The sequence below is a fragment of the Strix aluco genome, chromosome 5 (genome assembly GCF_031877795.1).
Source record: "Strix aluco isolate bStrAlu1 chromosome 5, bStrAlu1.hap1, whole genome shotgun sequence".
NCBI lineage: Eukaryota > Metazoa > Chordata > Aves > Strigiformes > Strigidae > Strix > Strix aluco.
Genome location: NC_133935.1, coordinates 37,902,971 through 37,930,021, shown reverse-complemented (window position 1 = coordinate 37,930,021; position 27,051 = coordinate 37,902,971). Strand labels below are relative to the sequence as shown.

The 27,051-nt window shown below is 42.4% G+C and overlaps 1 protein-coding gene across 1 annotated transcript; it reads right to left on the bottom strand.

The window, feature by feature from the left end:
* Positions 1-5,653: 5,653 nt before the first annotated feature.
* On the bottom strand, positions 5,654-26,999 carry UBE2N (ubiquitin conjugating enzyme E2 N). Its single transcript, XM_074827066.1, has 4 exons — positions 26,872-26,999; positions 7,304-7,550; positions 6,987-7,127; positions 5,654-6,337 (listed from the first exon to the last, which is right to left on the bottom strand). The coding sequence occupies exons 1-4, from the start codon at positions 26,899-26,901 to the stop codon at positions 6,297-6,299; spliced, it is 459 nt and encodes a 152-aa protein (XP_074683167.1). The 5' UTR covers positions 26,902-26,999; the 3' UTR covers positions 5,654-6,296.
* Between the last annotated feature and the right edge of the window lie 52 nt (positions 27,000-27,051).

Genomic DNA, 27,051 nt, shown 5'->3' with positions numbered 1-27,051 from the left:
TTCATGCCTGCCAGTTGCCACATAGACCTGTATTTAATATCTATCTGTATAATAACAGCAAGAGCAGAGGCATCAGATCAGACCAAAGGTCCATCCTAGCCCAGGGCCTCATTTTCAGCAGTGCTGGGAGGAATTAACAACAGGACAGTGTTTGCCTCAAGTGCCCCCCTGTCTACCACTATTTGTGGCTCAGGATCCTCCCTGCAGCCAGCCATAGTTTCTTTGTGCTGTTACAAGGAATGGATTTCTTTTCCTTGAACTTGATGCCACCTGCTCTCCCTCAGAACACAGGTCTCTAATACCCACCCTAGCTTGGAAGGCACTGCCATAGCTCGGACTGCCTTGGCAGACCCACTTTCCCTTGCTTTGTTTTTCAAACTTGCTTCCTTCCCTGTTGTTCTGACAGCAAGCAGTTATTCTCTTCCCCCTCTCTGTATGACTTCTGACAAGTAGTTACCACACATCCTTCTCCAGATTTGAGAGTGTCTGGCTCCTACTGGAGTATCTCCCATGCACGATGTGAAGTTGAAGCATACAAGTAGGGGTAGAGTGTGTCAAAGCACAACACACAGAGAGAAAGGCAAAATGATTGACTTCTCCAAGACAGAAGATCATAAGAATCTTCAAGCTTTTAAGTTAAGTTGAATGTCTTTGGGTTTTTCTAAACTTGCCCTTCTTACTTTCAACACTGTTCTGGCCTCAATACTGCTGTGGCACTGAGCTGGGCACTGCATGCTCAGCTCAAGTGATGAAGCCAGCACCGTGTTCGCATTAGGAGGACAATGCTCCACATGAGCAGTGGTGTCACCTCTTTTAACCTGCAAACTCAGCAGCCACAGGCATCTCCCTGCTTGTAGCAATCTGGGTGCTATGGGCTACCCACCACCCAGAACAATGCTCTCAGACCATTTTCTGCCCCTAAATAAGCAGGAAATGAAAGAGCTAGTTTAGGAAAGCTAGAGAACACTGAAAGAGCCTGCTGTTTCCTGATGGCCCACACTGAATTTTCAGCAGCTCTTAGTGGTAGCACTGGTTCCCAATAGCTTTCCCTCATTTATTACCACCAATTCCGATGGATGGACAGTATGAAGTGCATACAGCAATGCATGCTGCTGGCCAAAGATCATCACCTCACGCCCTTACCTTGTGTTACCTTTCCTGGGGCCTGTTACATTCAGACAGACCCTGTAACAAGGCCCTTGTCCTAAGGGACTTTTTGCTGCTATTTAAAACTGCTTGATGCTCCTCAACACTTACTTCCTTTCTACTTTCTGGGTATGCCACCAGCACAACCAGCCTTTGAATAAGGCAGGCAAACATCCACACCAACTGAAGAAAGGAAAAATACCATTGGCATCACTTTACTGTGTCTTATTCTTCTGAGATTAGCTCACCTTTAATAACTGTGCATGGGGCATAAGACCACAGACACCCCTCCATAAAAGTATCAGTATCCATCCTAAGGCTTCAGTGTTGCCTGTACTAATAATGAGCAGGGGATGGGAAAACCACAGCAGCAGCATTTCTGAAGGCACAGCAGGTATTCACTCTGAGATGAGCACACCTGCTACAGCAAGCAATAACTGAACATTGCACATGAAATGTTCTGGATTTATAATTGACCTTGCAAGCCTGTCTACAGTAATTGTGGACATCTGAATTTGAGTGCCCATCAGGCAAGTGCAGATTAGGCCTGATCCAAAAATACCACTTCACAGCAGCTCTAAAGACAAGAGCCCAGCCTACACCGGAGTAGCTGAAACATAATTTTGCAACGCGTACTCCAGTGATGAGTTTCCCCATGTGAATTAACTTGTATTTTTCTTTTTGAAAAGCAAAAATAATACAAATCTTCCTGCTATACACCACACTGGCATCAGTCTCTTATCTGGGAAGGCTCATGCAGAGCCTTCATACAGAAACTGCCAGTACTGTACCACCCAGTGCTGTCTACCTTAAGGAGGATTCTTGAGTATTCAGTGTCTCAGTGACAGGCTGATCAACAGTGACAACTCCCTAGCAACAAACTGAGCTACCCACATGAGTCATTGTAGGGTATAATCCCCTTTCCTAACACAGGTCAGCCAGTGGGTAGTGTTCAGCTGACAGCTTCCAACACCACCCCCCATTCAAATCAGAGCAGTTTTTATCCTTCATTTTCTGCCCCGCAAACGAATTAGAGAATAGTCTACTTGCTCACACCTAACCCCTTTCTCTAAGTGTTGAGGGTAGTTGAAGAAAGAAAAAACCACAGATAAAGTTGTTATGCTGCTTGATGCCTCTTCTAATGCACTTCAGTGCAATGTAACAATTAAATATTTGCTTTAAAATCTTCCTGCACACTTTCACAGGAAAGGTAATACACAGTACAAAATCCATCAAAGCAGACATGTAATTATTAACTTCGTACCATGCTCATAATGTAACATGGTTTAGCAAAGCTTAATACATCTACCAATTTCATTGCACTAGAAATTGCCCGAGCTGTGCACTTAAGTAGGAAAGTCTTGTACTAGAACAGGCAGATTTAAACACAGGCAGGGGAAAAAAAAAAAAAAAAAAAAAAAAAAAAGCTGCATCCTCTGAGCTTGTGTACCAGACCAGTCTTCTCTGATGGCTTTAGGACAGAGGTGCCACAGGAACTGGAAACTGAGTTACCAGAGAAGTTATCAATGTTTATCTTCCTTATTTTAACAGATGTTAAGAACTGCTGGGAAACTATTGCACACTGATGGTGGCCCACTACAGTTAAATGAAGATCAGTGTCTATGTAATGAATAGTCACTCTTCCTTTTATTTCAGTGTCATATTACATTACAGTCAAGACATGTTACTGACAAAACCTACCAGGCATTTTAAGAGTAACCCTCCAAAAAAGAAAAAAATCCCAAGAAGGAATGTACATAAATCGAGATGTCACATTTTTTGATGTTACTAGTCCATTAAGATGTTTCACAATAATCTCAATGTGTTGGAAATACACTTTCTTGAAAACTACAGAAGCAACATTTCACTTGGTTTAAAGTCAGCTAAGATACAAAAAACCTGTTCCATCAGTTCCCAGTGATAATACACTTCACACCCATGACAGAACATGGCTACATGTTCAGAGACCACTACTGTTATGCAAAAATAAAAGCTTTCCTAATGCTCTTCTTGATCTAAAGGAAACTACTGCAAACATATTTTGAACATGTGGTTTTAGAGCCCATGTGATAACCCAGGCTCAACAGCTACAGTTACTATCCAGACACTAACATATAAAATGCAGTGTCACCCCTCTTGCTCAGGATTTCAGGGCATCTGACACATAGCCCCAGTAATGCTAGAGAAAACCCATTTATTTTAAATTACTCTAAATTTATCCAATGGACATCCACTAAAAATGGAGATAAAACTAATGTTCCCTAAAAGATAGCTGCATTTGCTAACCAGCTGTAATGGTAGATTCAACAGAAGTAACTGAGTTTCAGATAATGGCTGTGAATACACAGCTGCTTACTGAGGAAAAACTTTTATCTATCTGGCTTCAAAGAATTTAGCCTAAGAGTTTCACACATTCCTCAGCATAAGATAGAATGAAATTCCCAGCTTGGCTTTATACAGGGCTTTTAAATAATATGTATTTAACTTTTAAACCTGATTTAATAACATCATCAACTTTAAAAGGATTAAAACATGCCTGAATAGGCCCCACAACAAATTTTAGTTTTTAGGAAGCCCATTTGAAAGTTTCCCCTCATACAACTATCACTTGAAAATACTCTAAAAGAGTTTTAAGATACAGTATTTTACCTATCCTTTTACACTCTTTATTTCAGATATACCATCACTATGGACTCATATGTTCAAACTCAGACAGCATGGACTTCTTTAATAAAATCTCAAATTTGTTGAGATAGTTAAAAAAGAACCCAGGTGCGTACTGGCTACTGCGTACTCAAACAGTTCTATAATCCACTTTATTCAGTCACTACCAAATGGAGGCAGAGGATTTTTTTCTATTAATATATTCCATCAAGAACTACTAAGTTTTAATTACATCCTTGGCTTGGCTGCCAACTCTACCTGAGTTTTAAGCCTTGAACATACAAACACCTAGGCATCTGCTAAATGACCTTGGGTCTGGAGTCATCCCACCTAGTTTGAAGTTAAATATGTAAGTGCCAGTTCAGGTCCAGTTTCTCTACAGAAAAAAGGGAAATCCACTTTTAAAGGGGGTGCTTGCGTGAGTCTGACTGTCCTCTGGGGGTGCCACCCATCCTTGGACTATAGAGACAGAGCTGAGAAAAAGCTGTATACGTACTGTAAGGTAAAGCTTTAAGAGGTAGGTGAAGTGAATCTAGGGTCTACCACACATCTCACATTCTCAGCTGCCTGCCACAAAAGTTGCCCGCGTTAATAGCACATACAGGATGTATGCCAGCTAAATGCAAACAGGTGCTCATTTGTAACAAGAAGGCAGGGTTAATGGCATTTACCCACTCTAGAGAACAAGCTATTTGTTACAAGCCCTAAATGCAACTTTGTCTTACATTCAACAGAGAAACTACTTTTAAAACAGTTTTATTTTTAATAGCTCAGTCTGGTGAAAAAGTTCAATTCTGAACCAAGCTTCAACCATGTTACAGAGTACTTTTAGGGACAATACCATTACTAACCACTGAAAGCACTGTCTGTTGGAAAACGTAGTTTTAATAGATATTCTTCATCTTACATAAGAGCACAATAAATACACCACATTCTATAGAAATTTCAGATGACACTAGAGTAAGAAGAGGTGAAAGAGAGAGAATACCAATAGACTACACAACCATACCCCTGAATTGCATGACAAAACACTCCCTACTTCAACCACTACAAGCTGTCATTTATACACTTCAGGTCAGCCTCGACAAAGGCTTTTAAGCTTTTTTTTTTTTTCTCCTTTTTTTTTTTTTTGTGAGGGAAAGGGCTTGCGAAAAGGAGAATAGGGATACAAGAAATTAACAGAAGCAATAACAGGGGGTCCCAGAAAAGATGCTGGACTCCCAGACAAGATATTCTTCAATAAAGAAGCTTTGTTGCTATTTAAGCAGACTGGTTGCTCAAGCAAGCAGCTTAATGAGAGAAAACCAGTGGTATGAGGCGCTAGCTGTAAGTGGTTAAGCAAACCAGTCGATACACAAGCTGGCTGTAACAGTGGTTCTACACACTGGTATTTCATGTTAATAGAGGGCAGGAATTAAAGAAGTTAGAAAACTGTGTAGCCTAACATATGATGGCAATCAGCAAAGAGAAGTTATAAAGATACTCAGAATTAGTGCTGTCATTTGCTCTCAACCTCCTACTTGATGATGGTTATTTCCATGAAAATGCGTATCAATGCACTACTAAAGTTATGGTTACAATGGTTACATCAGAGACTTGTTTCTGAAAGTCACTCCAAATGCACTTTAACATTAAATTGTCCAGGTAAGGTCACCCACATAACAAAAGCTAATAAAAGAAGTCAGCAAACAGAAGCAAAAAAATCTTGTGAATTCCACCTCTTTACCATTTAATCTGTCAGACTGGTGAAGACAAATTGTCAATTCTGGTTTCAATTTTTTTAAATACGATTGTCACATTAGAGAAATGAAAACACAGCAAAATAAACTGTACAAAGGCAAAGTAGAATAACAAAAAATATTTTACTAAAACATAAGATTTACAGGAGATTTTCCAGACAAGCCATACAAAATGGTCACAAGCTTTTTCTTGGAGGGATTTTTCTACGCTTGACAGCAGAATCACAATATTATTAGTGAAGGTGATGGATGTTTAATGTTCCCATTTTTTGTTCAAACAATGAAGCTTGTCCATCTACAGCATCTAAGTTAGACTGGGCTAGAGGGTATATTCTAAAGTATAACTGGTTAGCTGCTTTTACCAATGGAATTAGCATCACCATCAAAAGGGAGGAGGAGCCCACAAAATTAAAACAAGAAGCCCCGCAGCTAACCCTGCCTACCTTCATTCACAGTGCTTATACTTAAACCATGACAGGAAAAATTATTAAAAGCAGAGATGTGCTGCTGCTTTCAAACAATTTCACAACAATCCAGATGATACTTCTAGCCTCTGCTCATGCGGTACAATAGTGAATTAGGACAAGACACAGATTTGCTAATGTGCATTTAATCACCAAAGGACTGAAGATGTCTGGGCTTTTATTCTGTAATGTTTCTAAGACTGTGTCCATTAAATGCAAACAAAAAAGGAAGAGGTCTTGGCAGAACAGGAGAAGTGATGCACACTTGATGTTCAAAGCGCATTTAAATATTATTCATGGCATATAGCCTAGTCCATGCTCTGGCTGTAAAGAAAGAGAAACACATTTAAGAAAAGATCTATTTTTCAAGCTTTATTAAAGTAATTTTAAATATTGTTAAAAAATCGCTTTTATACCACTGCTGCAAGTACACAAAATATATCAATTCTGAGATTTTAAGTGCAATTTTGAACTCCAGCAGCTGTAAACTTCTGTATATTATAGAAGTGGCCTGACTACAGTGAATCCAAGAGTGAAGGGGCATAATGTAGCTATTCTTTCAATCCACTACAGCCTGCAGAAGCAGGTATGGAAGAGATGTGCTTTCTGAAACCAGATAACCTGTTCCTTAAGCTTTAAAAGAAAAACAGCAGTGTGTTCTTTTAGTTTACCACCAATTAGTTTACCTCCAAATTAGACATGCTTGCAATGCAGGAACATGAAAACTCAAGATAAAACAGATCAAGAGAGCTTTGAGCTTTTCTTCTAGCAAGCCTCACAGACTTGCAAACAGACCACTGCGGACACATTCAGGGTACTTGGACTATGACTGTATGCAACAATTGTTTCTGCAAGTTGCAGGGGAAAAAAAAAAAAAAAAAAAAAAAAAAAGAGGTCAGGGTTCACATCCCCCCAATCAATTAGTGATCAGCTACTTCCTAAAACTGGAAAACAGAAGTGTAAGATACATCACCTGTTTCTATGGCTTGGGCTTCATTGGTCTTCCATTGCTCAGCTACATCATTTGCTAGTGGATCATCTGGATTGGGAGCGCTTAACAAAGCCTGGATTGATAGCAGAACTGTACGAATCTGCAAAGCTGGGGACCATTTATCTGAAGAGACATTTACAGCAGTATGAAACACCAGATTCACCACAGTCTACAGAAACAGCAAGTTTTCTTCTCCCAGATTAAAGAATAAGGTATTCTTTAAACAAATTAAATCTCTTTTTAGGGTCAAGTTTCCATACTTAGTAAGATCAAAAGAAAGAAAACAAGGTAGCACTTACCTTTCAAAATATCTAAACATATTCTTCCCAGCTTGTCTACATTAGGATGATAAATTTTGGTCATGAAACGTACTTTAGGAGCTGCCATTGGATATTCTTCTGGAAGGAATAGTTCAAGTTTAAATGTCCCACCCTCAAAGGGGGAATCCTGTGGACCTGCAATGACCACGTGAAAATAACGTGCGTTGCTTTCATCTGGCTCTGCTTTTATCCCAGGGACTGGCTCTGCCAGCAAGCGCTGGGTTTCCTAGAAGAAGAAAAGGCAATGTAACAAATACAATCCATTTAAAATAAAAACAACCTGTACAAATTATTTTTAAAACTACAAGTATTCATTATGAGCTATTTGCCTACATCTTCATAAACAAATAACTTAAAGAACATCTGCAAAAAGATGATGAGGATGTGGTAAACTGGTATGCATCTCCTTTCAGATCCCTGAACTGCTGTAATAGTGTGTGCTTCTGTAGTGCACGGTAATAGATAACAATTAAGCTGTCCTCAAATTTCTTAATTTTTGATTAAACTCCTGCCAAGCTGTTATTTTTTTCAATATACTTAAAAGCACTTTCAAGAATACCACCATAAAAATACCAAAAGCATTTCCCACTTTAAATAGAAAATCCCATAAGTGAAAAGCCAAAGGGGTTAATCACTCACAGAAAGCATTCAAGGTTTACTCTAACGAGAGTGGACTGGTTTATTAAGATGAACGTTTGTACTGGAATCAGATCCAACTTCAAAGAATTTAAAGTACTACTCTACTACAACACTAAAGGCATTTTTAAGGATGTTTTTATATATTTACACACACACATATATATATGCATAAATAGCTTTAGTGGGAGCACTTTCAGCCTATGCATAACCATGTTTAACATCACCCTAACAAACAGTAGGAGACAGGCAAGTTGTTCTGTAAGCAGCAAAATTAGGGAAGCCTGGTTTCCTACAGAGATTTGTATTCTCTGTTGCTCAATTCTTCTGCCTACAGCACCAACCCTACCTCAGGCACCACGCTGTGACCACAGCTAAGCGCTGCCCATGTTCTGACCATCTGTCCCATTAATGCACTGAGTGGACAGACCAACCAAGTCCTGTACATCTTTCCCTCTTCTCTGCTGCCAGCCTTCACAAATCTTATAGGCACCATTTTGTTCCTTCTTATAAAAAAGGACCCGAGGCCGAAACAGGCAAAAAGACATTAGGCAGGGACAAGAAGTCCTGCAGAAGCTTCATTTCCTCAGGTAATTTTAGTGCTGTTTCCTGCTTTTCCTCTCACTTGTTTTTACTATGTACAGTTAAATTTTTTACCACCCTTCTGTGTTGGCTTTCACAAAGAAAAATTATCCTGTTTCAAAAAATGGTAACTGGTAGGTGTAATATTAATTTATTATTCTAGTTTTATAGCATATTTATTCTGTGCGTCTACAAGAGCACTAATACAAGCATAAAATAGACAGATTACCTCTACTTGGCTTAATACATTCCTCAAACATAACTGGACTGTTACAATACTGGCATTTTGTAGAAATAAATTTACACAGCATTTAAGTGATATAGCTGTCTTGATGCAGTTAAATAAAACCTCACTTTATATTATATATTTGATTATTTTTTTCTAAAGAAGTCACAATAATTAATGCCAAAATCCAGTTATTCATCTCAAAAATGTCAAGGTCCTACAAATCATAATATTGAAGTTATTACTATGTACATACACAAACATAAAAATAAATTTATCTGGTCTAATTCCTTGTTGTGACTATGTACTGCCTACTTCTCTGCATAGGCATTAGCTGCCAATGCCACTTATACACCTTACCAGAAGGCCATCCAAGCTTCTTCGAGCCGTCTACACTCACTTCTGCAAGTATATTTTAAGTGATACACATAAATTTATAACATGCTCAGAATTTGTATTATCTGGCTATTTTACAGTAATTCTGTAGAAAAGCAGTTATAATGAATGCTTAAAGCTTTAGTTCAGTAGTGTGAAAGTCAGTAAGAAACTACAGATTATCCCTGTAAATGCATAAAACATTCTCCATTCCTTTCAGCAAGTTTTCAGTATGAGTGCTGCTGCAGGTAAATGGGACAGTTTGGATTTCCACCTATGAAGGACCATATACTTATCACAGTTTGACAGTTTTGGCAGAGGAAACAGTGTCTTATGCCAAATACAAACTAATACAGCGAGCCAACTTGAAATTAAAAAAGAAAGAACTTAAAGACTCGATTTTTAAACTTCTTCACAGCTGCTACTGCTTGGACTTTGCCAGATACGTGCTAGCAGGCAAACTGTGGTTTTGGTTCTTATGGGCATGCTCAAATTTAACTTGTTTTTTGTTGGGTTTTTTTTAAATATTAAGGGTAACACATTTTAATAGCTGGGCTGATCTCAGCAGTCCCTAGCTGCCACTCAGTCACTCTGGTCCCCAGAGTGCCTCCCTAGTTATGCCAGTATGCTGACTGTAACCACACCAGGCAGCCAATCCTGGCTTAAAATAACCCAGAATCAGCGGTTCTCTGGCAGCAGCATCAGCACTTCTACCTGCCAGCGTAACTGAGGGAGCAACGCCTGGCTGCGAGCTGCACATTCTGCCACTAAAAACTATTTGTCAATAAACAATGAGAGCGCCCATGTATGAGAAAAACAATTCTTTTAATTGAGGTACCACATTATACTGAAGGGGCTATACCACTGCCAGTGTGTCATCGTGTTCAGATACCCCTTCATGCCTCTACATTACAGAGATGTGGTTAGCTTGCTATAAAATGCCACAGAAAAGGGGAGTGCAAAGGAAAGCATTTATGCTGCATACAGCTACACTAGTGCTGCGGCTACTCAGAACCCATAGTGGCCCCCCATGGAACAGTAATAACAGATGAAAAATGCTTTAAGCAAGCACACCTCACTTCCTGCACTGTACATGGAGCTCCAGCACTATCTGCATAATTGAAGCTGTTCCCAGAGAAGAGGAGGAATATTTGCAAGAAATCTGCGAGGGAATTGGTTGATACTCATCTTTCATACCCACCAGGCTCTGATGCAGCCATCATGCCAAAAAGAGTGAGCACCAGGCTAAACTTCTCTGACATACACACACAAAATGACAGGTTGTGACTCTGAACATACACCACTACCATTTCACGCAAAAGCTGAGAAGCATCTTCGGTTCAGAAAAGGCATCTTTTTTAAAAAACGCAGCTTGGATGGGCACACGCTTTGCTGGGTAAAAACTGGCTGGATGGCCAGGCCCAAAGAGTTGTTGTGAACGGAGTTAAATCCGGTTGGCAGCCGGTCACAAGTGGTGTCCCCCAGGGCTTGTGGTTTTGTGGCCACTCCTGTTTAACATATTTATTGATGACCTAGACGAGGGGATCGAGTGCACCCTCAGTAAGTTTGCAGATGACACCAAGCTGGGTGGGAGTGTTGATCTGCTCGAGGGTAGGGAGGCTCTGCAGAGAGATCTGGACAGGCTGGAGCGATGGGCTAAGGCCAACTGTAGGAGTTTCAATAAGGCCAAATGCCGGGTGCTGCACTTTGGCCACAACAACCCCCAGCAGCGCTACAGGCTTGGGGAGGAGTGGCTGGAGAGCTGCCAGTCAGAGAGGGACCTGGGGGTGTTGATTGACAGCCGGCTGAACATGAGCCAGCAGTGTGCTCAGGTGGCCAAGAAGGCCAATGGCATCCTGGCTTGCATCAGAAATAGCGTGGCCAGCAGGGACAGGGAAGTGATCTTATCCCTGTACTCGGCACTGGTGAGGCCGCACCTCGATTACTGTGTTCAGTTTTGGGCCCCTCACTACAAAAAGGACATTGAATTACTCGAGCGTGTCCAAAGAAGGGCAACGAAGCTGGTGAAGGGTCTGGAGCACATGTCGTACGAGGAGCGGCTGAGGGAACTGGGGTTGTTTAGTCTGGAGAAGAGGAGGCTGAGGGGAGACCTCATCACCCTCTACAACTACCTGAAAGGAGGTTGCAGAGAGCTGGGGATGAGTCTCTTTAACCAAGTAACAAGCGATAGGACAAGAGGTAATGGCCTCAAGTTGCGCCAGGGGAGGTTTAGACTGGATATTAGGAAGCATTTCTTTCCAGAACGGGTTGTTAGGCGCTGGAATGGGCTGCCCAGGGCAGTGGTGGAGTCCCCATCCCTGGACGTGTTTAGGAGTAGGGTCGACATAGCGCTGAGAGATATGGTGTAGTTGGGAACTGTCAGTGCTAGGTTAATGGTTGGACTAGATGATCTTCAAGGTCTTTTCCAACCTAGACAATTCTGTGATTCTGTGACTATGAAACACACTAGAAAGATGTAATTTATTAATGTTTGTACTTAAGTACATCAATACCACCTGTTAAATGATGACAGTAAGTAACAGGTTTGCCCTTTAATTATGAAGAAATTTATAACAATATCTTCAATATATTTTGGGGGAAATCATGGAAAAGGAACAGAAAGGAGAAATGAATCCAAAAAGTTACATTTTAAGGTCTAAGCATACAAAATGCTCAAACATACAAGTAGGTCCAGTTCGAAGGTGGTTTCAGGGATTTGACTTCCACATTTTACAGTAAGATGGCCAGCTAGACATGCTGATGCTAAAACCAATTTGATTTGCCACAAGACTTGCAGAAATAAATTATATTTGAAAAAAAACAGTTGTCAGTAGACAGAGCAATACTATGCACCAGGTCAGGAAACTGAACTGCTTAAAGATTATTTTAAAACAAACAAAAAACCCCAAACAACTCCGACCCAACTAAACAAAAAACCCCACCCTGTAAATCACCCACGAGAGAGTCACGAGATGTGGACTCAATCTACAACAAGGAAATGTTTAACTACATGCTGATCTTACTCTGTAATTTTGTATTCCTTTCCCCAGAGGATGGTTACTCAATGAAAAACAGTCTCTCAAACACGTTAAAATAAATAAATCTCTTCTAATTAAACCTTCATTTCCCACATTTTTTAACTCATCAGGAAGATTAAACATATGCAATACGTTTCACTTCCCAGTATCTTTTTAGGCATAATCTTTCTAACAGGTTTTTAGCTGAGGAAGCGAGTTTTGTGCAATCTGTTACTTCCCTCTTTCTCCCCAAAACTGCCTTTGAACCCTTTGCCCTGTCCAATTTAAACTCTTTTGTACCTTTTGTAAGCTGTCAGTGGCTAAGAGACACCAAGCTCAGTGCTACCAAAGTGAAAGACATGAAGAACTCTGATATTACATGCTGTTTGGCCATTTTATTCCAACCAAGTATGTACTATTCTCACCTGGTAAAAAACCCTGCCAATAAGGATAAAAAGAACTGGGACACCCAAATGTTAACATGCTAAAGAGGAAAAACAACAAATTCACAGAGAACCAGGTTTTACAATTCTGCTGCTCACAATAAGTGTTTTTACAATAGAGCAGTTAATTTTGTCTTCATGGGAATACAATTTTCCATCAAATAAGTGTTCCAGAACAGCAGTTTATAGTGTTTCTTATTAGCTCTCCTCCTGCACACTGAACTAAGTTTCACAGAAGAAATTTCAGGACATATTTTGAGCTCTGAAGAACTTAATGAAGTATCCCATGCTGCCACAGGCAGTTATTTCTATTCGTCATACTCTGCAATGTTTTTAGATTGAGATCTCTCCTCGCTCCTGCTTTTATTACACTTTTTCCAATTCCAACTTAATGTCATAATTTCCATTGACTAAAGAAAACCAATAAACCCAAAATGAAGATACACGCCAATCAGTACTTCAAAAAAACAAACAAAAAAAACAAAAAAAAACCCCACTCCACACAACACTGCCATTCACAACTGGTTATGCCCCACAAAATTTCATTTTTCTTAGTTTTAATTAAGTGGTTAAAAAACACAGAAATGCTGAAGCTGTTTTGACAAGCAAATGCAAAGCTTTTCTTACTAACAGAGGTGGTCTGAAGTGGAGTGACAGATGATATGGATGGGACAGATGGTGTAGCTAACATTCTTCATAGCTATTTTTCTATGAAGACATTAAATTGAAAACTAATTGTACCCGAGGGGGGAGAAACCCTCAACCTGTTTTTACAGTAACCTGTGAGGACAAGAACCCTCAGAAAGACAGCATGCTGTGATCTTTAGAAGAGACCAACAGATTAGGAGGTGGGTGTGAGGGTTTTTTGGGTTGCCAAGACTGAGAGAAGCCACACAACCACGAGAGATCAATTTGCAGGGGAGTATGTTTTATTCTTTAAGCTTTTGCTTGGTTATCCTGCTTTCAGTGGAAGGGAAAAAAAAAAAAAAAAGAACGTTACTGAAAAGCAGACAACCACAAGGATTCTCCTGGTTCATACACCCAGAACAAGAAAGAGCCCTTCTTTAAGGAAGCAAACCAAACAATCCAGAAGATGCTTCCAATTGTTAGAGCACATGGGAATATGAATAAGTGTACAATAAGGAATCCATTAGAAATATACTACTATTTTAATCACTTCCAGTCTTGTAGAAGTGTTTATAAAACCCTCAAGCTGCCAAGGCCTCAGTCAAAACAACCAAAAAAAAGATTTCTGTATGTTACTTCTTTAGAAAATAAAAAGCTACTTCAGAAGTCTTACTTGCTATCAACAGACTAAGGCAGGATCAAACAGTGGCATATTGGCAAATAACAACAATCTGAAAACCCATGTATGCAAGTATTTGCAAAAAAAACCCCAACAAAAACCACAAAAAACACCCCAACACGATTTCTTACATAGCAGAGCCACTGCAGCTGAACTGAAATCTCTAAAGCTTCACCTGTCTGGCACAGACCACTCCAGTAGTGAAGGAAGAAACTGTTGCATGGGATTAGACAATTTTTAAAGCTTCTTCATTGCTTTTTTAGAAAGGAGTACTATATTATTTGCTTAGAAAAGTAATTGCAATTCCATTCCCCGTACTATGGCAATAATTTATCACCACAAATTTCACACAGCCTGCCAAGGGATGTGGCTAAAAAACTTAAGAACAAATCAATATCTGGCACCTACAAAATATGGGAACTTTAAGGCTACTGTATGAAGGCCATCAAAATTTAAGAAAGAAGCTTGCTTGCAAAGTCAGCAAAACTAGCTCAAAGAAGAAATCCAAGCTCCACATCTTCAGCCAAATTTGCTTTGCTTAGTAATTCAGCTGTCTGCACGCTCAATTTCCTAACATCCCAGTTTTCTTATTTCATATTCAATATTACTGCTATACAGTTACCTTAAGTAAAAAATTCTGTGTATTAACCCACAAGTTAAACACAGTTTTTAGTGAGATGTTATCACTGAAGGAATACACTTCTTGACAGAATCTAACATGGTCTTTTGCTCTACACAGTCCTTTAATTCAGCTGTAAAATCACCTGGTGAAACTCAAAAAATCCATTAGGACAAAGGGAGCTTGGAGAAATCCCAACACCTTACAAAGCCTGAACATTTTAAACTGATAAATGAGCAGCCACTGGGGAAAGGAGGAAAAAAAGCTGTGCTGCATTTCTACTTCAGCCTATTATGCACCTTCACTTTTGCCTGTATAGCTGTCTCTCAACCTCTTGGTGAAACATAGCATGTAGCTGATCTGGAAGAAGAAAAAAAGAAAAAATATGGGAGAAGAGTCCCTGATGCAGTTCAACACATGTCCACGCAGACAGCTGTGCCAACAAAAAGGAGGGTGCAAACACATGCTGTCAGAAGGATGGGAGAACAGACTGCTCCTTTTGGTGATAGGGCTGGTTTAAAGAGTTGAGACTGCAGTGTTAATCACACCGAGATACTAACATAACAGATTACCATTCCGTAACCAACCTAAAAAGGAAATGCAGGGGCTACCTCCTCATTCCAAAGAAAGAAGCTTAACTACCAACAGGGCTAATTTCAGTAACAGATAGTAAACTGCTAAATTAAAGTCTTCATCCATCCATAAAAGTCTTTAACACCGAAGACTCTATATATCTTCTTACTTGTTATGAACGGTTATCTAGCAACCTTTCATAGTGCTGAGACTACAGAAAAGCATCCTTATGACTAGCAGCTTTATGCTAGTACCTTAAAAAGAGAGAGAGAACATCATTAAGACTTTCAGAGGTCAACATAGCTATGATAAAATTATTCTGAAACTTCAAAACAGAAAACATCTTACACAAAAAGAAAATATTGCAGGTCTTAGAGCTGTTAAAATATTTTAAATGACACAACACCACATCTTTATGCAAAGTCTCAGGGCAATGATTCTCCCCTTGTATTTTCAGCAGCACATTTACTCGCTCAATTCTCTATACAGTAGTCAAGTAATTTACCTTCAGCATCACCTACTAAGATGGAGGTTACACCCCCACAAATTTGTCAGGCCAAGACAAGGTACAAGCCCTCTCTAATCTACTTTAGAGAGAGAAAAACTGTAGGTAATATCCACCTTTACCTGTAGGTTCAACTAACTCTAGGTGGCCTTATTCTGAACAGATCAGGGAAGACAGATGATGGATATCTTTGTCTTAATAAGATTTAATCTGTAACAGGAATTACAGTTTACAGCTCAACTCCCAGTACTGCTGTCCCCTTACCAGTAATCACCATCCTGCAAATCTACTGAGAAAGTAAATACTGTCAGCATTCCCAATTCAACTCAGGAAAAGTGAGCTGGGTTCTCTTAACTAGATCTTTAAACGTTGACTGACAGCATAGAAACTCTGCTGCCATCTAGCAGAGGACAGTAACTTCCAACAGAAACTAATGAACAGTTGGCACTGTCTGGGTAAAATCATCTTCCACCAGCACAAATGAATGAAATCTGCACATCTCTTGATATGTTTCTTCCATAGGTGCTATAAACAAGGGTCTCCAAACAGCTGGCTACAAAACAAGCTTGTTCAGTAGCCTTAGCCATTTATAAAAGGAAAAATAGGATGCAACACTGCATGAATAGTCCCAAGATGGCCTAAAAGAAAATTACTGGCAATATCGAAGAGGCACCCAGATTGAAAGAAATACACATCACCCTGATTCACTTCTTTGGGACATAAAACTTGTATTTGGTATGGTCTAATTTAACTGCATAACAGACTAGGCATAGGTACAGGGTGTAAGTGTCAAGGTGTTGGCAGTAGGGGGGCTCCAGGGGGGACCTCTGTGGGAAGAGACCAGGGGCTGTGCCATGTCAGACACAGCCAGCTCCAAAAGACCTGCCACAGGGCACAGCTGAGCCCATCAGCCAAGCTGCTGGAACATGTGGGAAAATGTATTTAAGAAAGGATAGAAAACATCACACAGAATAGTGAGAAGAAGGGGCAGGGGAGGGGAAGTGAGGTAAGCAAAACCAGAGTGAACACCAAGGTCAGAGAAGGAGGGTGAGGAGGTGCTCCAGGCACCGGAGCAGAGATTCCCTGTAGCCCATGAAGGACCAGAGTGGAGCAGACATCCACGCAGCAGCCCATGGAGAGAACCACGCTGGAGCATGGGAAAAGCATGAGGAGGAGAGAACAGCAGAGAGGAGCTGTTATGCACTCACCACAAACCCCCATTCCCCATCCCCCTACAACCACCAGGGACAGGGGAGGTAGAGGAGTTGGGAGTGAAGTTGAGTGTGGGAAAAGGGGGGCAAAGCTGTTGTTTTAATTTTGTCTTTGTTTCTCACCATCCAACTCCATTTTACTTGGCAATAAATTAATTCATTTTCCCCAAGTCCAGTCTGTTTTGCCTGTGACAGTAATCAGTAAGTGATCTCCCTGTCTTTGTCTTAACCCATGAGCTTTTCCATCTTATTTTCTCCCCCTGCCTGGTTGAGGTGGGGAGAGTGAGAGAGTGGCTGGGAAGGCAGCTGGCCAAGGTCAACCCACTACAGCATAAATCACAAGGTAAATTTTAATCTGAAATATGTTTGAACTGTGGTATTCAAAAGCACCTTTAGAGAGGATGTGGTAGACAGTTTCAGACTCCGCAAATTAGTTTTTGAAAAAGATATGACAGACTTAAAATGAAAGCCACTACCTCCATTTTCTGCTATAGTTGAAATGGTAACACTTATCACTTGGACGGTAACACACACACCAATTTATGTGGGAGAAGATGTGATGAGGAACAGGAGATATTTTTCAGTTTAACTGATTACTCATCAGTCTCTTCAATATTTGCTGTCTAGGGGAGATCAGACACTTGCTGCCAAGTCCTCTAAGAAGATTTCTAAAGCAGATGAAAAGTCACTACCAATTGCAAAAAGCTAAAAGATTTAAAAAAAACCCCAAACACACATTACACTTAAGTTCCACTCTCAATGACTAAAAATTAGCGCAAGTACTTTATCTCATTCTTCACTGGCTTCAGCTGTTCGAGTTTACAATTCAATCAAACCGCTTTTCTCCCCACCATTTCAGCCCGGTTCTCAGTCTTTCTTGATCAACTTCACTCACATCTGTAACTACCTCTACCTTTTCCTTTCCCTTCCTCACAAAATGCAAGAGTCTGCCCAAATGGGAAGCCCTAACTTCTCAGCAGCAGTGCTAATTTGTACAGTCACCATTCCATGCACCTCTTTCATCAGCCCAAGCATTTGCAAAGTCAAACAACAGATGAGATCACAGAACTGATTTGGCTTAAGAAATAACCTTTACTGTAGACTTCTGAGCCAAATCAGTCCCTTGGTCCAAGTTTACCGCAGCGGCACAAACATTTTTGTGCCAGCAAAGGCCAGGCTAAATCTGTTTATACAGTAAGGCTGCTCAACATGAACCACAGGCTAATCACTTTGAGAACTTCTGGTTAATCTAACTTAACTAGGTGGTAACTCTTACACCTTGTGCTGGCTCCCTGCAAAAACCACAGAAGTACAACACCAACTTTAGCATTTCAATTCAGACTACATAACAGCATACATTTGTTTCATACTTTTATTCTGATTGCAGGAAATCCTTGCCAGCTACCAGTGCCGTTATCTTCCAACCACATTCAGTAGTTTGGATTAATTTTGGGGTATGAAATACAAACTAAAGGTTTTAGCTGCATAGGGCAAATCTTAAAGCAGCATATTGGCATACAGATAAGCTATTACTTGCCAAATGGCAATTCTTTCCTGTTCTGTCAGACTGGGATAAGAGGGAAGATCACACTGATTTCCTTCACCAAGAACTGATGAGTTGCACACAAGAAGGTAAACCACATACATGTTTTTGCTTTGTTTTTTGAGGGGGAGGCAGTAGGAGAAAGTGAAACATATCAGTCAAAACTGTCTTCTACATATAGGGATAAAGCTGCCTCCGAAAACCACAAAGAGTTAATTCAAAAACTTTTTATAACAGTACACCACGTTTTGGCACAGGGTCTACAATTCATTAGCCACAATTATGTAAAGAACTGGCTATTACCAGCATTACTGAAAATAAATTGGTTACCTAAGATGTCATATTGGCAGAGAGATTTCAGAATGTTTAGATTAAAATTATATCACTGTAAAACAACTACATTGGAGAAAGTCTTCTGAAAATAATGTCTGCCTTTTAGGAAAAAAAAGAGTTAGCAATAAAGCCCAACTGTAAAGCGAAGGTCAAACATCATAAATAGAAGGTTGCACTTGTGGTTTCCAGTAGCTGGCCTCCACATGAATTCCTCTCTTCCTTGCCATATAATCTCTGAGTGTCAGCATCCCACACGCCTCCATTTCCTGGACTCATTACTGGACTAACATCTCTGTACACTAATGCTTACTTACACCACCCTGCGGGTTCCCAGACCCCATCACCAGCCCCAACTGTACCTACCAACCCCCCACCCCACCTCCCAAAAAAAAAGGCAAGAAAATGTTCTGAGTGTCAACATGTCAAAGGCATTGGCTGTCAAAAACAACAGTAGATTTAGAAACCATTAACTAGTACTCAATCTATGGACAATCATCCAGCAACTTGAAACCACAGCTCTGCTAAGCAAACGTGAATTCTGGATCACTCACAATCTTCCCTCACTCACTTCTGGTTCTCCAGTTCCCATCACAGCACAATTTTAACCACTGCAAAGTCACTTACAGTGAGATGAAGACAGATGTACTCCAGGTAACAGCACCTTCCCAGGAAAAAAAAAAATATCTAGAATCTACCCATTCTTGGCAGATGACCTTGTTGCCAAACAACAGTAACACGAAGAGGGCCATTTTTAAGGTCAGAATCACTCTCCCATGAGAATGACCTCACTCTCAAATTTTCCACAGCAGATTACAGGATTTTGGAACTGTGAAGCTGAGATCCTATGCAAATTTCTAGAGGATTATCTTGCACAGATCAAGCTTTTCATGGTGCATATCCAGCTATAGTAAAGTGAGGCAAAGCTAAATTCACTAAGCTAACAGTGTAAACCATTCCTGCGGTTATACTGACGGAGCACATTTGCATTAGTCTTGCATTAATATACAGTGCAGAGTCAACTATCAAAATGCGGTTAAAGCAAACAGTAATTCATACAGAACTTCTGTCTAAATGCCATCTGGATGGGGTTTGAATGGCAGGGTTTTGGTAGCAGCGGGGCTACAGGGGTGGTTTCTATGAGCAGCTGCTGGAAGCTTCCCCTATGTCCGACAGGGCCAATGTCAGCTGGCTCCAAGACAGACACATCGCTGGCCAAGGCCAACCTCATCAGCAAGAGTGGTAACACCTCTGTGATAACCTATTTAAGAAAGGGGGGGGAGGGGGGGGAAATGCGGGAGAGCAATTGCAACTAGGGACAGAGGAGAATATGCGAGAGGAACAACTCTGCAGACACCAAGGTCTGTGAAGAAAGAGGATGATGAGGAGGAGGTGCTCCAGGTGCCAGAGAAGAGATTCCCCTGCAGCCTGTGGTAAATACCCTGGTGAGGCAGGCTGTGTCCCTGCAGCCCATGGAGGTTAACGGTGGAGCAGAGATCCACCTGCAGCCTGTGGAGGAGCCCGCATCAAGAGCAGGTGGATGTGTCTGAAGGAGGCTGTGACCCTGTGGGAAGCCCATGCTAGAGCAGGCTCCCGGCAGGACTGGTGAGCCCACAGGGGACCCGCAATGGAACAGTCTGTTCCTGAAGACCTGCAGCCCATGGAAGGGACCCACACTGGAGCAGTTCGTGAAGAACTGCAATCCATGGGAAGGACTCAGGTTGGAGAAGTTTGTGGAAGACTGTCTCCCATGGGAGGGACCCCACACTGGAACAGGGGAAGAGTGTGAGGAGTTCTCCCCCCAAGGAGGAAGAAGCGGCAGAAACAACGGGTGACAAACTGACCATAACCCCCATTCCCTGTCCCTCTGTGCCACAGGCAGGAAGGAGGTAGAGAAATCAGTCGTGAAACTGAGCCTGGGAAGAAGGGAAGGGTAGGGGGAAGGTGTTTTAAGATTTAGTTTTTATTTTCTCATCATCCTACTCTGATTTTGACTGGTAATAAATTAAACTGACTTCCTCAAGTTGAGTCTGTTTTGCCATGACAGTAATTGCTGAGTGATCTCCCTGTCCTTACCTGCGCAAAGTATTTAGCACTGCCCCACATGACATCCTTGTCTCTAAATTGGAGAGACATGGATTTGAAGGATGAACCACTCGCTGCATAAGGAATTGGCTAGGTGGTCACACTCAAAGAGTTGCGGTCAATGGCTCAATGTCCAAGTGGAGAGCAGTGACGAGTGGCGTTCCTCAGGGGTCAGTATTGGGACCAGTGCTGTTCAACATCTTTGTCGGTGACACGGACAGTGGGATTGAGTGCACCCTCAGCAAGTTCACTGACAACACCAAGCTGTGTGGTGCAGCTGACACGCTGGAGGGAAGGGATGCCATCCAGAGGGACCTGGACAGGCTTGAGAGGTGGCCTCGTGCAAACCTCATGAAGTTCAACAAGGCCACGTGCAAGGTCCTGCATGTGGGTTGGGCAATCCCAAGCACAAATACAGGTTGGGTGATGAGTGGATTGAGAGCAGCCCTGCGGAGAAGGACTTGGGGGTGTTGGTGGATGAAAAACTGACTATGAGCCAGTAATGTGTACTTGCAGCCCAGAAAGTCAACCATATCCCGGGCTACATCAAGAGAAGTGTGGCCAACAGGTCAAGGCAGGTGATTCTCCCCACTCTTGTGAGACCCCTCCAAGAGTACTGCATTCAGCTGTAGGCCCCCAGCATAAGAAGGACATGGACCTGTTTGAGCAGGTCCAGAGAAGGGTCACGAAGATGATCAGGGGGCTGGAGCACCTCCCTTATGAGGACAGGCTGAGAGAGTTGGTGTTGTTCAACCTGGAAAAGAAAAAGCTCCAGGGAGACCTTATAGCAGCCTTCCAGTACCTAAAGGGGGCCTACAGGAAAGAGGGGGAGGGACTCTTTATCAGGGAGCATAGCAATAGGAAGAGTGGTAACAGTTTTAAACTGAAAGAGGGTAGATTTAGATTAGATATAAGGAAGAACTTCTTTACTGAGAGGGTGGTGAGACACTGGAACAGGTTACCCAGAGAAGTTGTAGATGCCCCTTCCCTGGAAACATTCAAGGCCAGGTTGGACAGGGCTTTGAGCAACCTGGTCTAGTGGAAGGTGTCCCTGCCCATGGCAGGGGGGTTGGAACTAGATGATCTTTAAGGTCCCTTCCAACCCAAACCATTCTGTGATTCTATGTTCTCGACCCACAAGCCTTTTGTCATATTTTTCTCTCCCCTCTCCAGCTGAGGAGGGGAGGGATAGAGCAGCTATCTCTGCCACTTGCTTCTCACTGTTAACCCAGCAGTCACATGTTAACTATGAAAATGTGGTGGTTTTTTGTACTATTACATGAAACAAATTTTGATGACATACTGAAAGCCGTGTAAACATAACGGACAAGTACAGTATAAAACAACTGCATGCAAAGCAAGAAAAAAAGTTAGCATCAGTACTTAGAAAGCTTGGTGTACTATAGATTTGTACCTCAAAGTTGCTCAAGTATTATACAAGAAGGTGGTCCAAACAAGATTTTTGCCTCTAGTTGGATTATTTGCGGTTTTTTCTAGTTTTTATTCCCTAGTGTTTACCAAAAGCTTCTGAAAGGAAAAGGCTGTGGAAAGTTATCAGTGTCCTCTTTAAGATCTTTTATTAAGACCCCATGTTTTCCTTTTAAAACTGATAACTTGGTCTAACTTGAAAGTTTTCTTATCCCCTGGGCCTGAGCCTTCGCTCTTCTCAAAGGATCTGTCCCAACACCTTCCTATACAACCTTCCTATACACCCCTTCCACTACCACAGTCAGCCTTTGCTATACTAGTCACCTGGCAAGAAGACTCGATGAGGGTCACAATTTAACATAGGTATTACCTTCCTACATTTGTTGGGTGGTGGGGGAAGGTGGTTTTAAGAAAAACAGTACAAAAAACCCCTCTGAAAATTCCCAACATTTTCACCCCTCTGTCAAATTTGAAGTTAGCCACAAGATTCAAACACCATAAAAGAGACAAAAAGACATTACAAAGACCAAAGATACAGCTTCTCTGACAAATGCCAAGGAACAGCACTGTCCAGAAGTATTGTTTTCTATGTCTAACCACCACCCAAACAAATGCAAAATAGCACAAAAAGGTATTAAGTTTAATTCCAGTCTTTTTTATTTAAATTTTTTATCCAGGAAATTAAATAATGGCCAGAAACATCAGAGAAAACAAGAAGTAATGGTGACTTAAATTTTCATGTGGAGACAGATATCCATGCCTCAGAAGTCCACAGCTTCCAAGACAAAGTGACAAACTTCTACTTGGCTGCCAGTAATACTGTTTAAGAACTTCTAGAAAGTTTCAGAAGTTGCAGACTAAATACCTGATTTATATTTTTAAAAAACATATAAAGCATCTAATCTAGATCACTGTAAGTGCCTATCACCACACACACGAGAATCTCCATAAAACCTCCCAGAAATTTTACATTTTGAGGTAGCATTTTAGAACTCAGCAACTCAGTGTTATCCAGATTCTCAAAAAATACTGCAAGCAGGAGCAGCAATGTGGAAATAGCTTCTCACAGTAAACAGCAAGGAAGGAATATCTCAGACAGCACCACACTACCATGCAGAGGAGGAAAGTAAAGCCTCAGTAATTTAACACTGATAAATTAATCAATAATAAAAATCTGAGGGAATCTCAAATACTGCTTCAGGTGGTTACTTCATGATACGAGTAGCTGCAGCGATTGTAACAGAAGCACTGCTAACAACTGGCTACACAGCCAACACATAGACCTGGACATCAAATCATGAATGATGAGATCACTGCAGCAGTGAAAACAGCAGAAAAAAACACTGGAAAAGATGACACGAGGCAGTATTGCCCATCCCATTCAGATATACCAACTGCACTCGACACAGCAATGAGGTGGTTTGAATGTCAGCCAAAAAAAAAAAAAATCAGATGCAATTCAATTCCTTACTCGACTGGAGCTACGTGACTTTGCAACACTGGAGAGAACTGGTGTAATAAGTGCTTGAAAGTAAAAATCACTGGGCTTATTTGTTGTGTATATTGCAAAGGCTCACTTTCTAATACTGTGCAGTAGAAAAAAAGTTTACCGCAAAAACACACATCTATGTAAATGCACCATACAGCATTTTTATGTTACCTTACATTAATAGATTTTCTTGTCAAGGTGATACTCAAAGTACCCTTGGTTTTGGACTATTGAAGAAAATAAAAATACCTCTTCTCTAGTCACAAGATAAGAGGTTTTCCAATTATATCTTTAAAGATTCAAAACTATATCATCATTTTCTACTCACCATTTGTGATGAACTAACACTGTCATAACTCTAAAGCAAGCCATCTCTTGAGCTTAGAGATCATTCCCCCCCACTTGTTTAAAGTCTGTGTTTCTAAGTAATCTGAGGACGGTAAACCAGGAGTAATTCCGTATCTTCCATAACAACTGCTTTGCAACATCTATGCTGTCACCTTTTAATTGAATTTAGGGAAAGTATTTGAAATATAAATAGAGTGCTCTGCTGAGACAAGGAAAGCTACTGCTCTCCTACTGGGCTAGATGACAGCCTGCACATAGCAAAGAAGCAAGCTGAGGAGTACAGGACCACTAGTCAACCTGAGAGCCAGCCCATCTGCCAGCAGTCGGTCAAGACAAGGAACGCCAACTGCATTTCGAGCGGTTAGCTAGATTCTGCACTTCATTACAGTCCAAATATGCACCCCTATCCCCAATCAGCCACCAACGGTCTCCCTCAGATGACAAGACAAAGGGTGCATGTGGATCAAAGGGAGAAGGTCTTTTCCTAACTGTAACTTAAGCCATTTATTTATCATAAAACTTATTACTGTGCATAAATATTGGATCTTCTTGTTACTGGAGTCATTTCACCTTTCTACAGCTCTTTCCTTCCTATCTCTCTCTTCCATTTCCTTTCCTGATCTCACTAGCAGCAGAGTTCACTCCTTGCCCTCCCTCTAAGGCAACCAGCAATAGGAAATGTAACTTTAACGTCAAGATTGGAAGGATAGAAAAGGTCACTCGAGACTCCTGAAGACTCAAGCATGCATATTTCTAGGTCTGCACCTCTGCAGCTGCAATATTTCAAAATATGACTTTGCACATTTTTGAGGCTATAGTAACCAGTCAGATTCAAGTCCTGGACCATATGCACATCTGGCAACCTAACACATGAACAGCACAGGAGCTGAAGAACTAGTCATCTAACACAGCCACTCCAAGATTTAAAAGCTCTAGACTGGCTGCAGACAACTAATAACACATACATGGAAATACACAACCCACTGCACACACCACCCTACAATAGATAATGATGCCAAAAATCCCCTAAGGGGGATCCTCCAGAAGAAATCTGGAGTTTATAGGTCCCTCTTTCCGCTGTCCTCCATCTCCCCTCTCCAGGAGAAGAAACATTCCCATGCCATCACACATCTTTCAAATGACTTATGTGAAGCAGTCCAGGTTTTTTCAAGAAAAGCATGAAAAAAACCCAAAAGCGTCAAGGAGCATGCTTCTTGGTCGTATTCAGGGGAATTGCCAAAAGCTGTTAAAAAAATTTAACACAGACACCAGCTTCATGACTGAGCTCTTACCACAACTCTGTGATGAATACCAGTTAGTTCCACTGTATTATGAATCAGTGTTTCCTCTCACACCTGAAATATATTCATGCATGCTGTGCACTAAGGCAGCTGGATAAGTGTCAGACTCATTCTGTAAGATTTGCTTTCATTATTTTTACTGCTTACAGTTCTGAGCAGTAATCATAGTTTAGTCTGTTTCTCACAAGACAAAAGCTACCCCTGCCTTATTTTTACCTTATCTCCTCTATCACTTATTAGATAACTTGATTTTTTAGAGAAAAAATTTCACTTTTTTATCCAGTATTTAACATATTCTACACTCAGGTGCTTTACAATAGTTGCTAACATTGCATGCTCAACCAAAAGAGCTTCACAGCATTATAAATTATTCGTGACATTTGTTCACTTCAAGTAACAACGGTGCTGTTATTTCTTATAAGGGCTAACGAACCTTACTGGAATTACTTAGTACCTTTTGTAAAGGGAGTGATCACCAATTTGGGGGCTCCAATTCACATCACTGCAAATCGAGCAGGAGATAGCTGCCCACCACAAATATCCATGCTAGCTACAGGACTAAGCTATCTTCTGATAGCTTGCAGTGCAGCTACCTGTATCTTCGTTGAGTAACTCCAAATCACTCAAATCTTAAGCGGAAATTGCACTCAGAGGGTCAGCTCAAAGTACCCCGAAGTTAAGAGCCCTTACAAAGCTTGGGAAATTAAAGTCGAGGCAAGACACTGATCCGCCAGCACGAACACGCTAATACCGTAAGGGGCGACAGTTCAGAGCACACGTAGTAGTAACCGGGATGCATCCGACGTACAGCTCAAGCCCAGGTTTAACTACGCGCTGAGTTTCGTCCCTCCTCACGCAGGAGGGAGGAGGAACACGAGCACCGCGCCGCCGCCGCGCTCCCCCAGCCCAAACACGGCGAGAGCTGTGCTGGGGAGCCGGGCCCAGGCCAGCGCCGCGCTGCCCGCTGCGGGGTGTCCCCGGCGAGGAGCTGCACCGCCGGCGAAGGCGGGGGGTGGGGGGTGCGCCCAGTGCCTTCTAAGCTCCGGGCCCCGAGAGGGGCGCGCAGGCACCCAACGGACGGCAGCGCCGAAGGCCATGAGGCGCCATCGCCGCCCGGGTGGTTACCGTGATAGACGCCAGCCCGCTCCCGCCCGCAGCCCCCGGCCCGCCAGGAGAGCCCCGCCGCTCCCCACCGCCCGCACGCGTCGCCGCCAAGCCCGGGAGCCGCCGCGGGCGGCCAAACAGCGGGGGGGGGGGGGCGGGGGGGACCAGGCCCGGCGCAGCTCCACCACCCCACTCACTCCCGCGGCGGTCAGGCCCGGCGGTGGGCTGCCCCCCGCCCAGCAGGGGAAGGAGGAGGCCCAGGAGCGGCCCTGCCCCCGCGCGGCCCTGCTCCCGGGCACCGGAAGCGGCACCCGGTCCAGCCCGGGCCGGCCCTGCCCTGCCCGCCGCGCAGGACCCGGCCCGGCCACCCTTCGAGGCCCCCCGGAGCGCGGTGCGGCGGCGGAGGGAGGCGGGAGGGAGGGCTACCTTGATGATCCTGCGGGGCAGCCCGGCCATCTTGTCTCGTCGGGGTGCAGGCTCGCGGGCTCGCCTCCGCTCCGGGCTCGCGCACAGCCGGAAGTGGTCCGCGCCGCGCTTCCGGTGGCACCGCCCTCGGCGCGGGACGCCGGGCAATGTAGGCCGCGCCCGCCCGCGGGAACGCCGCTC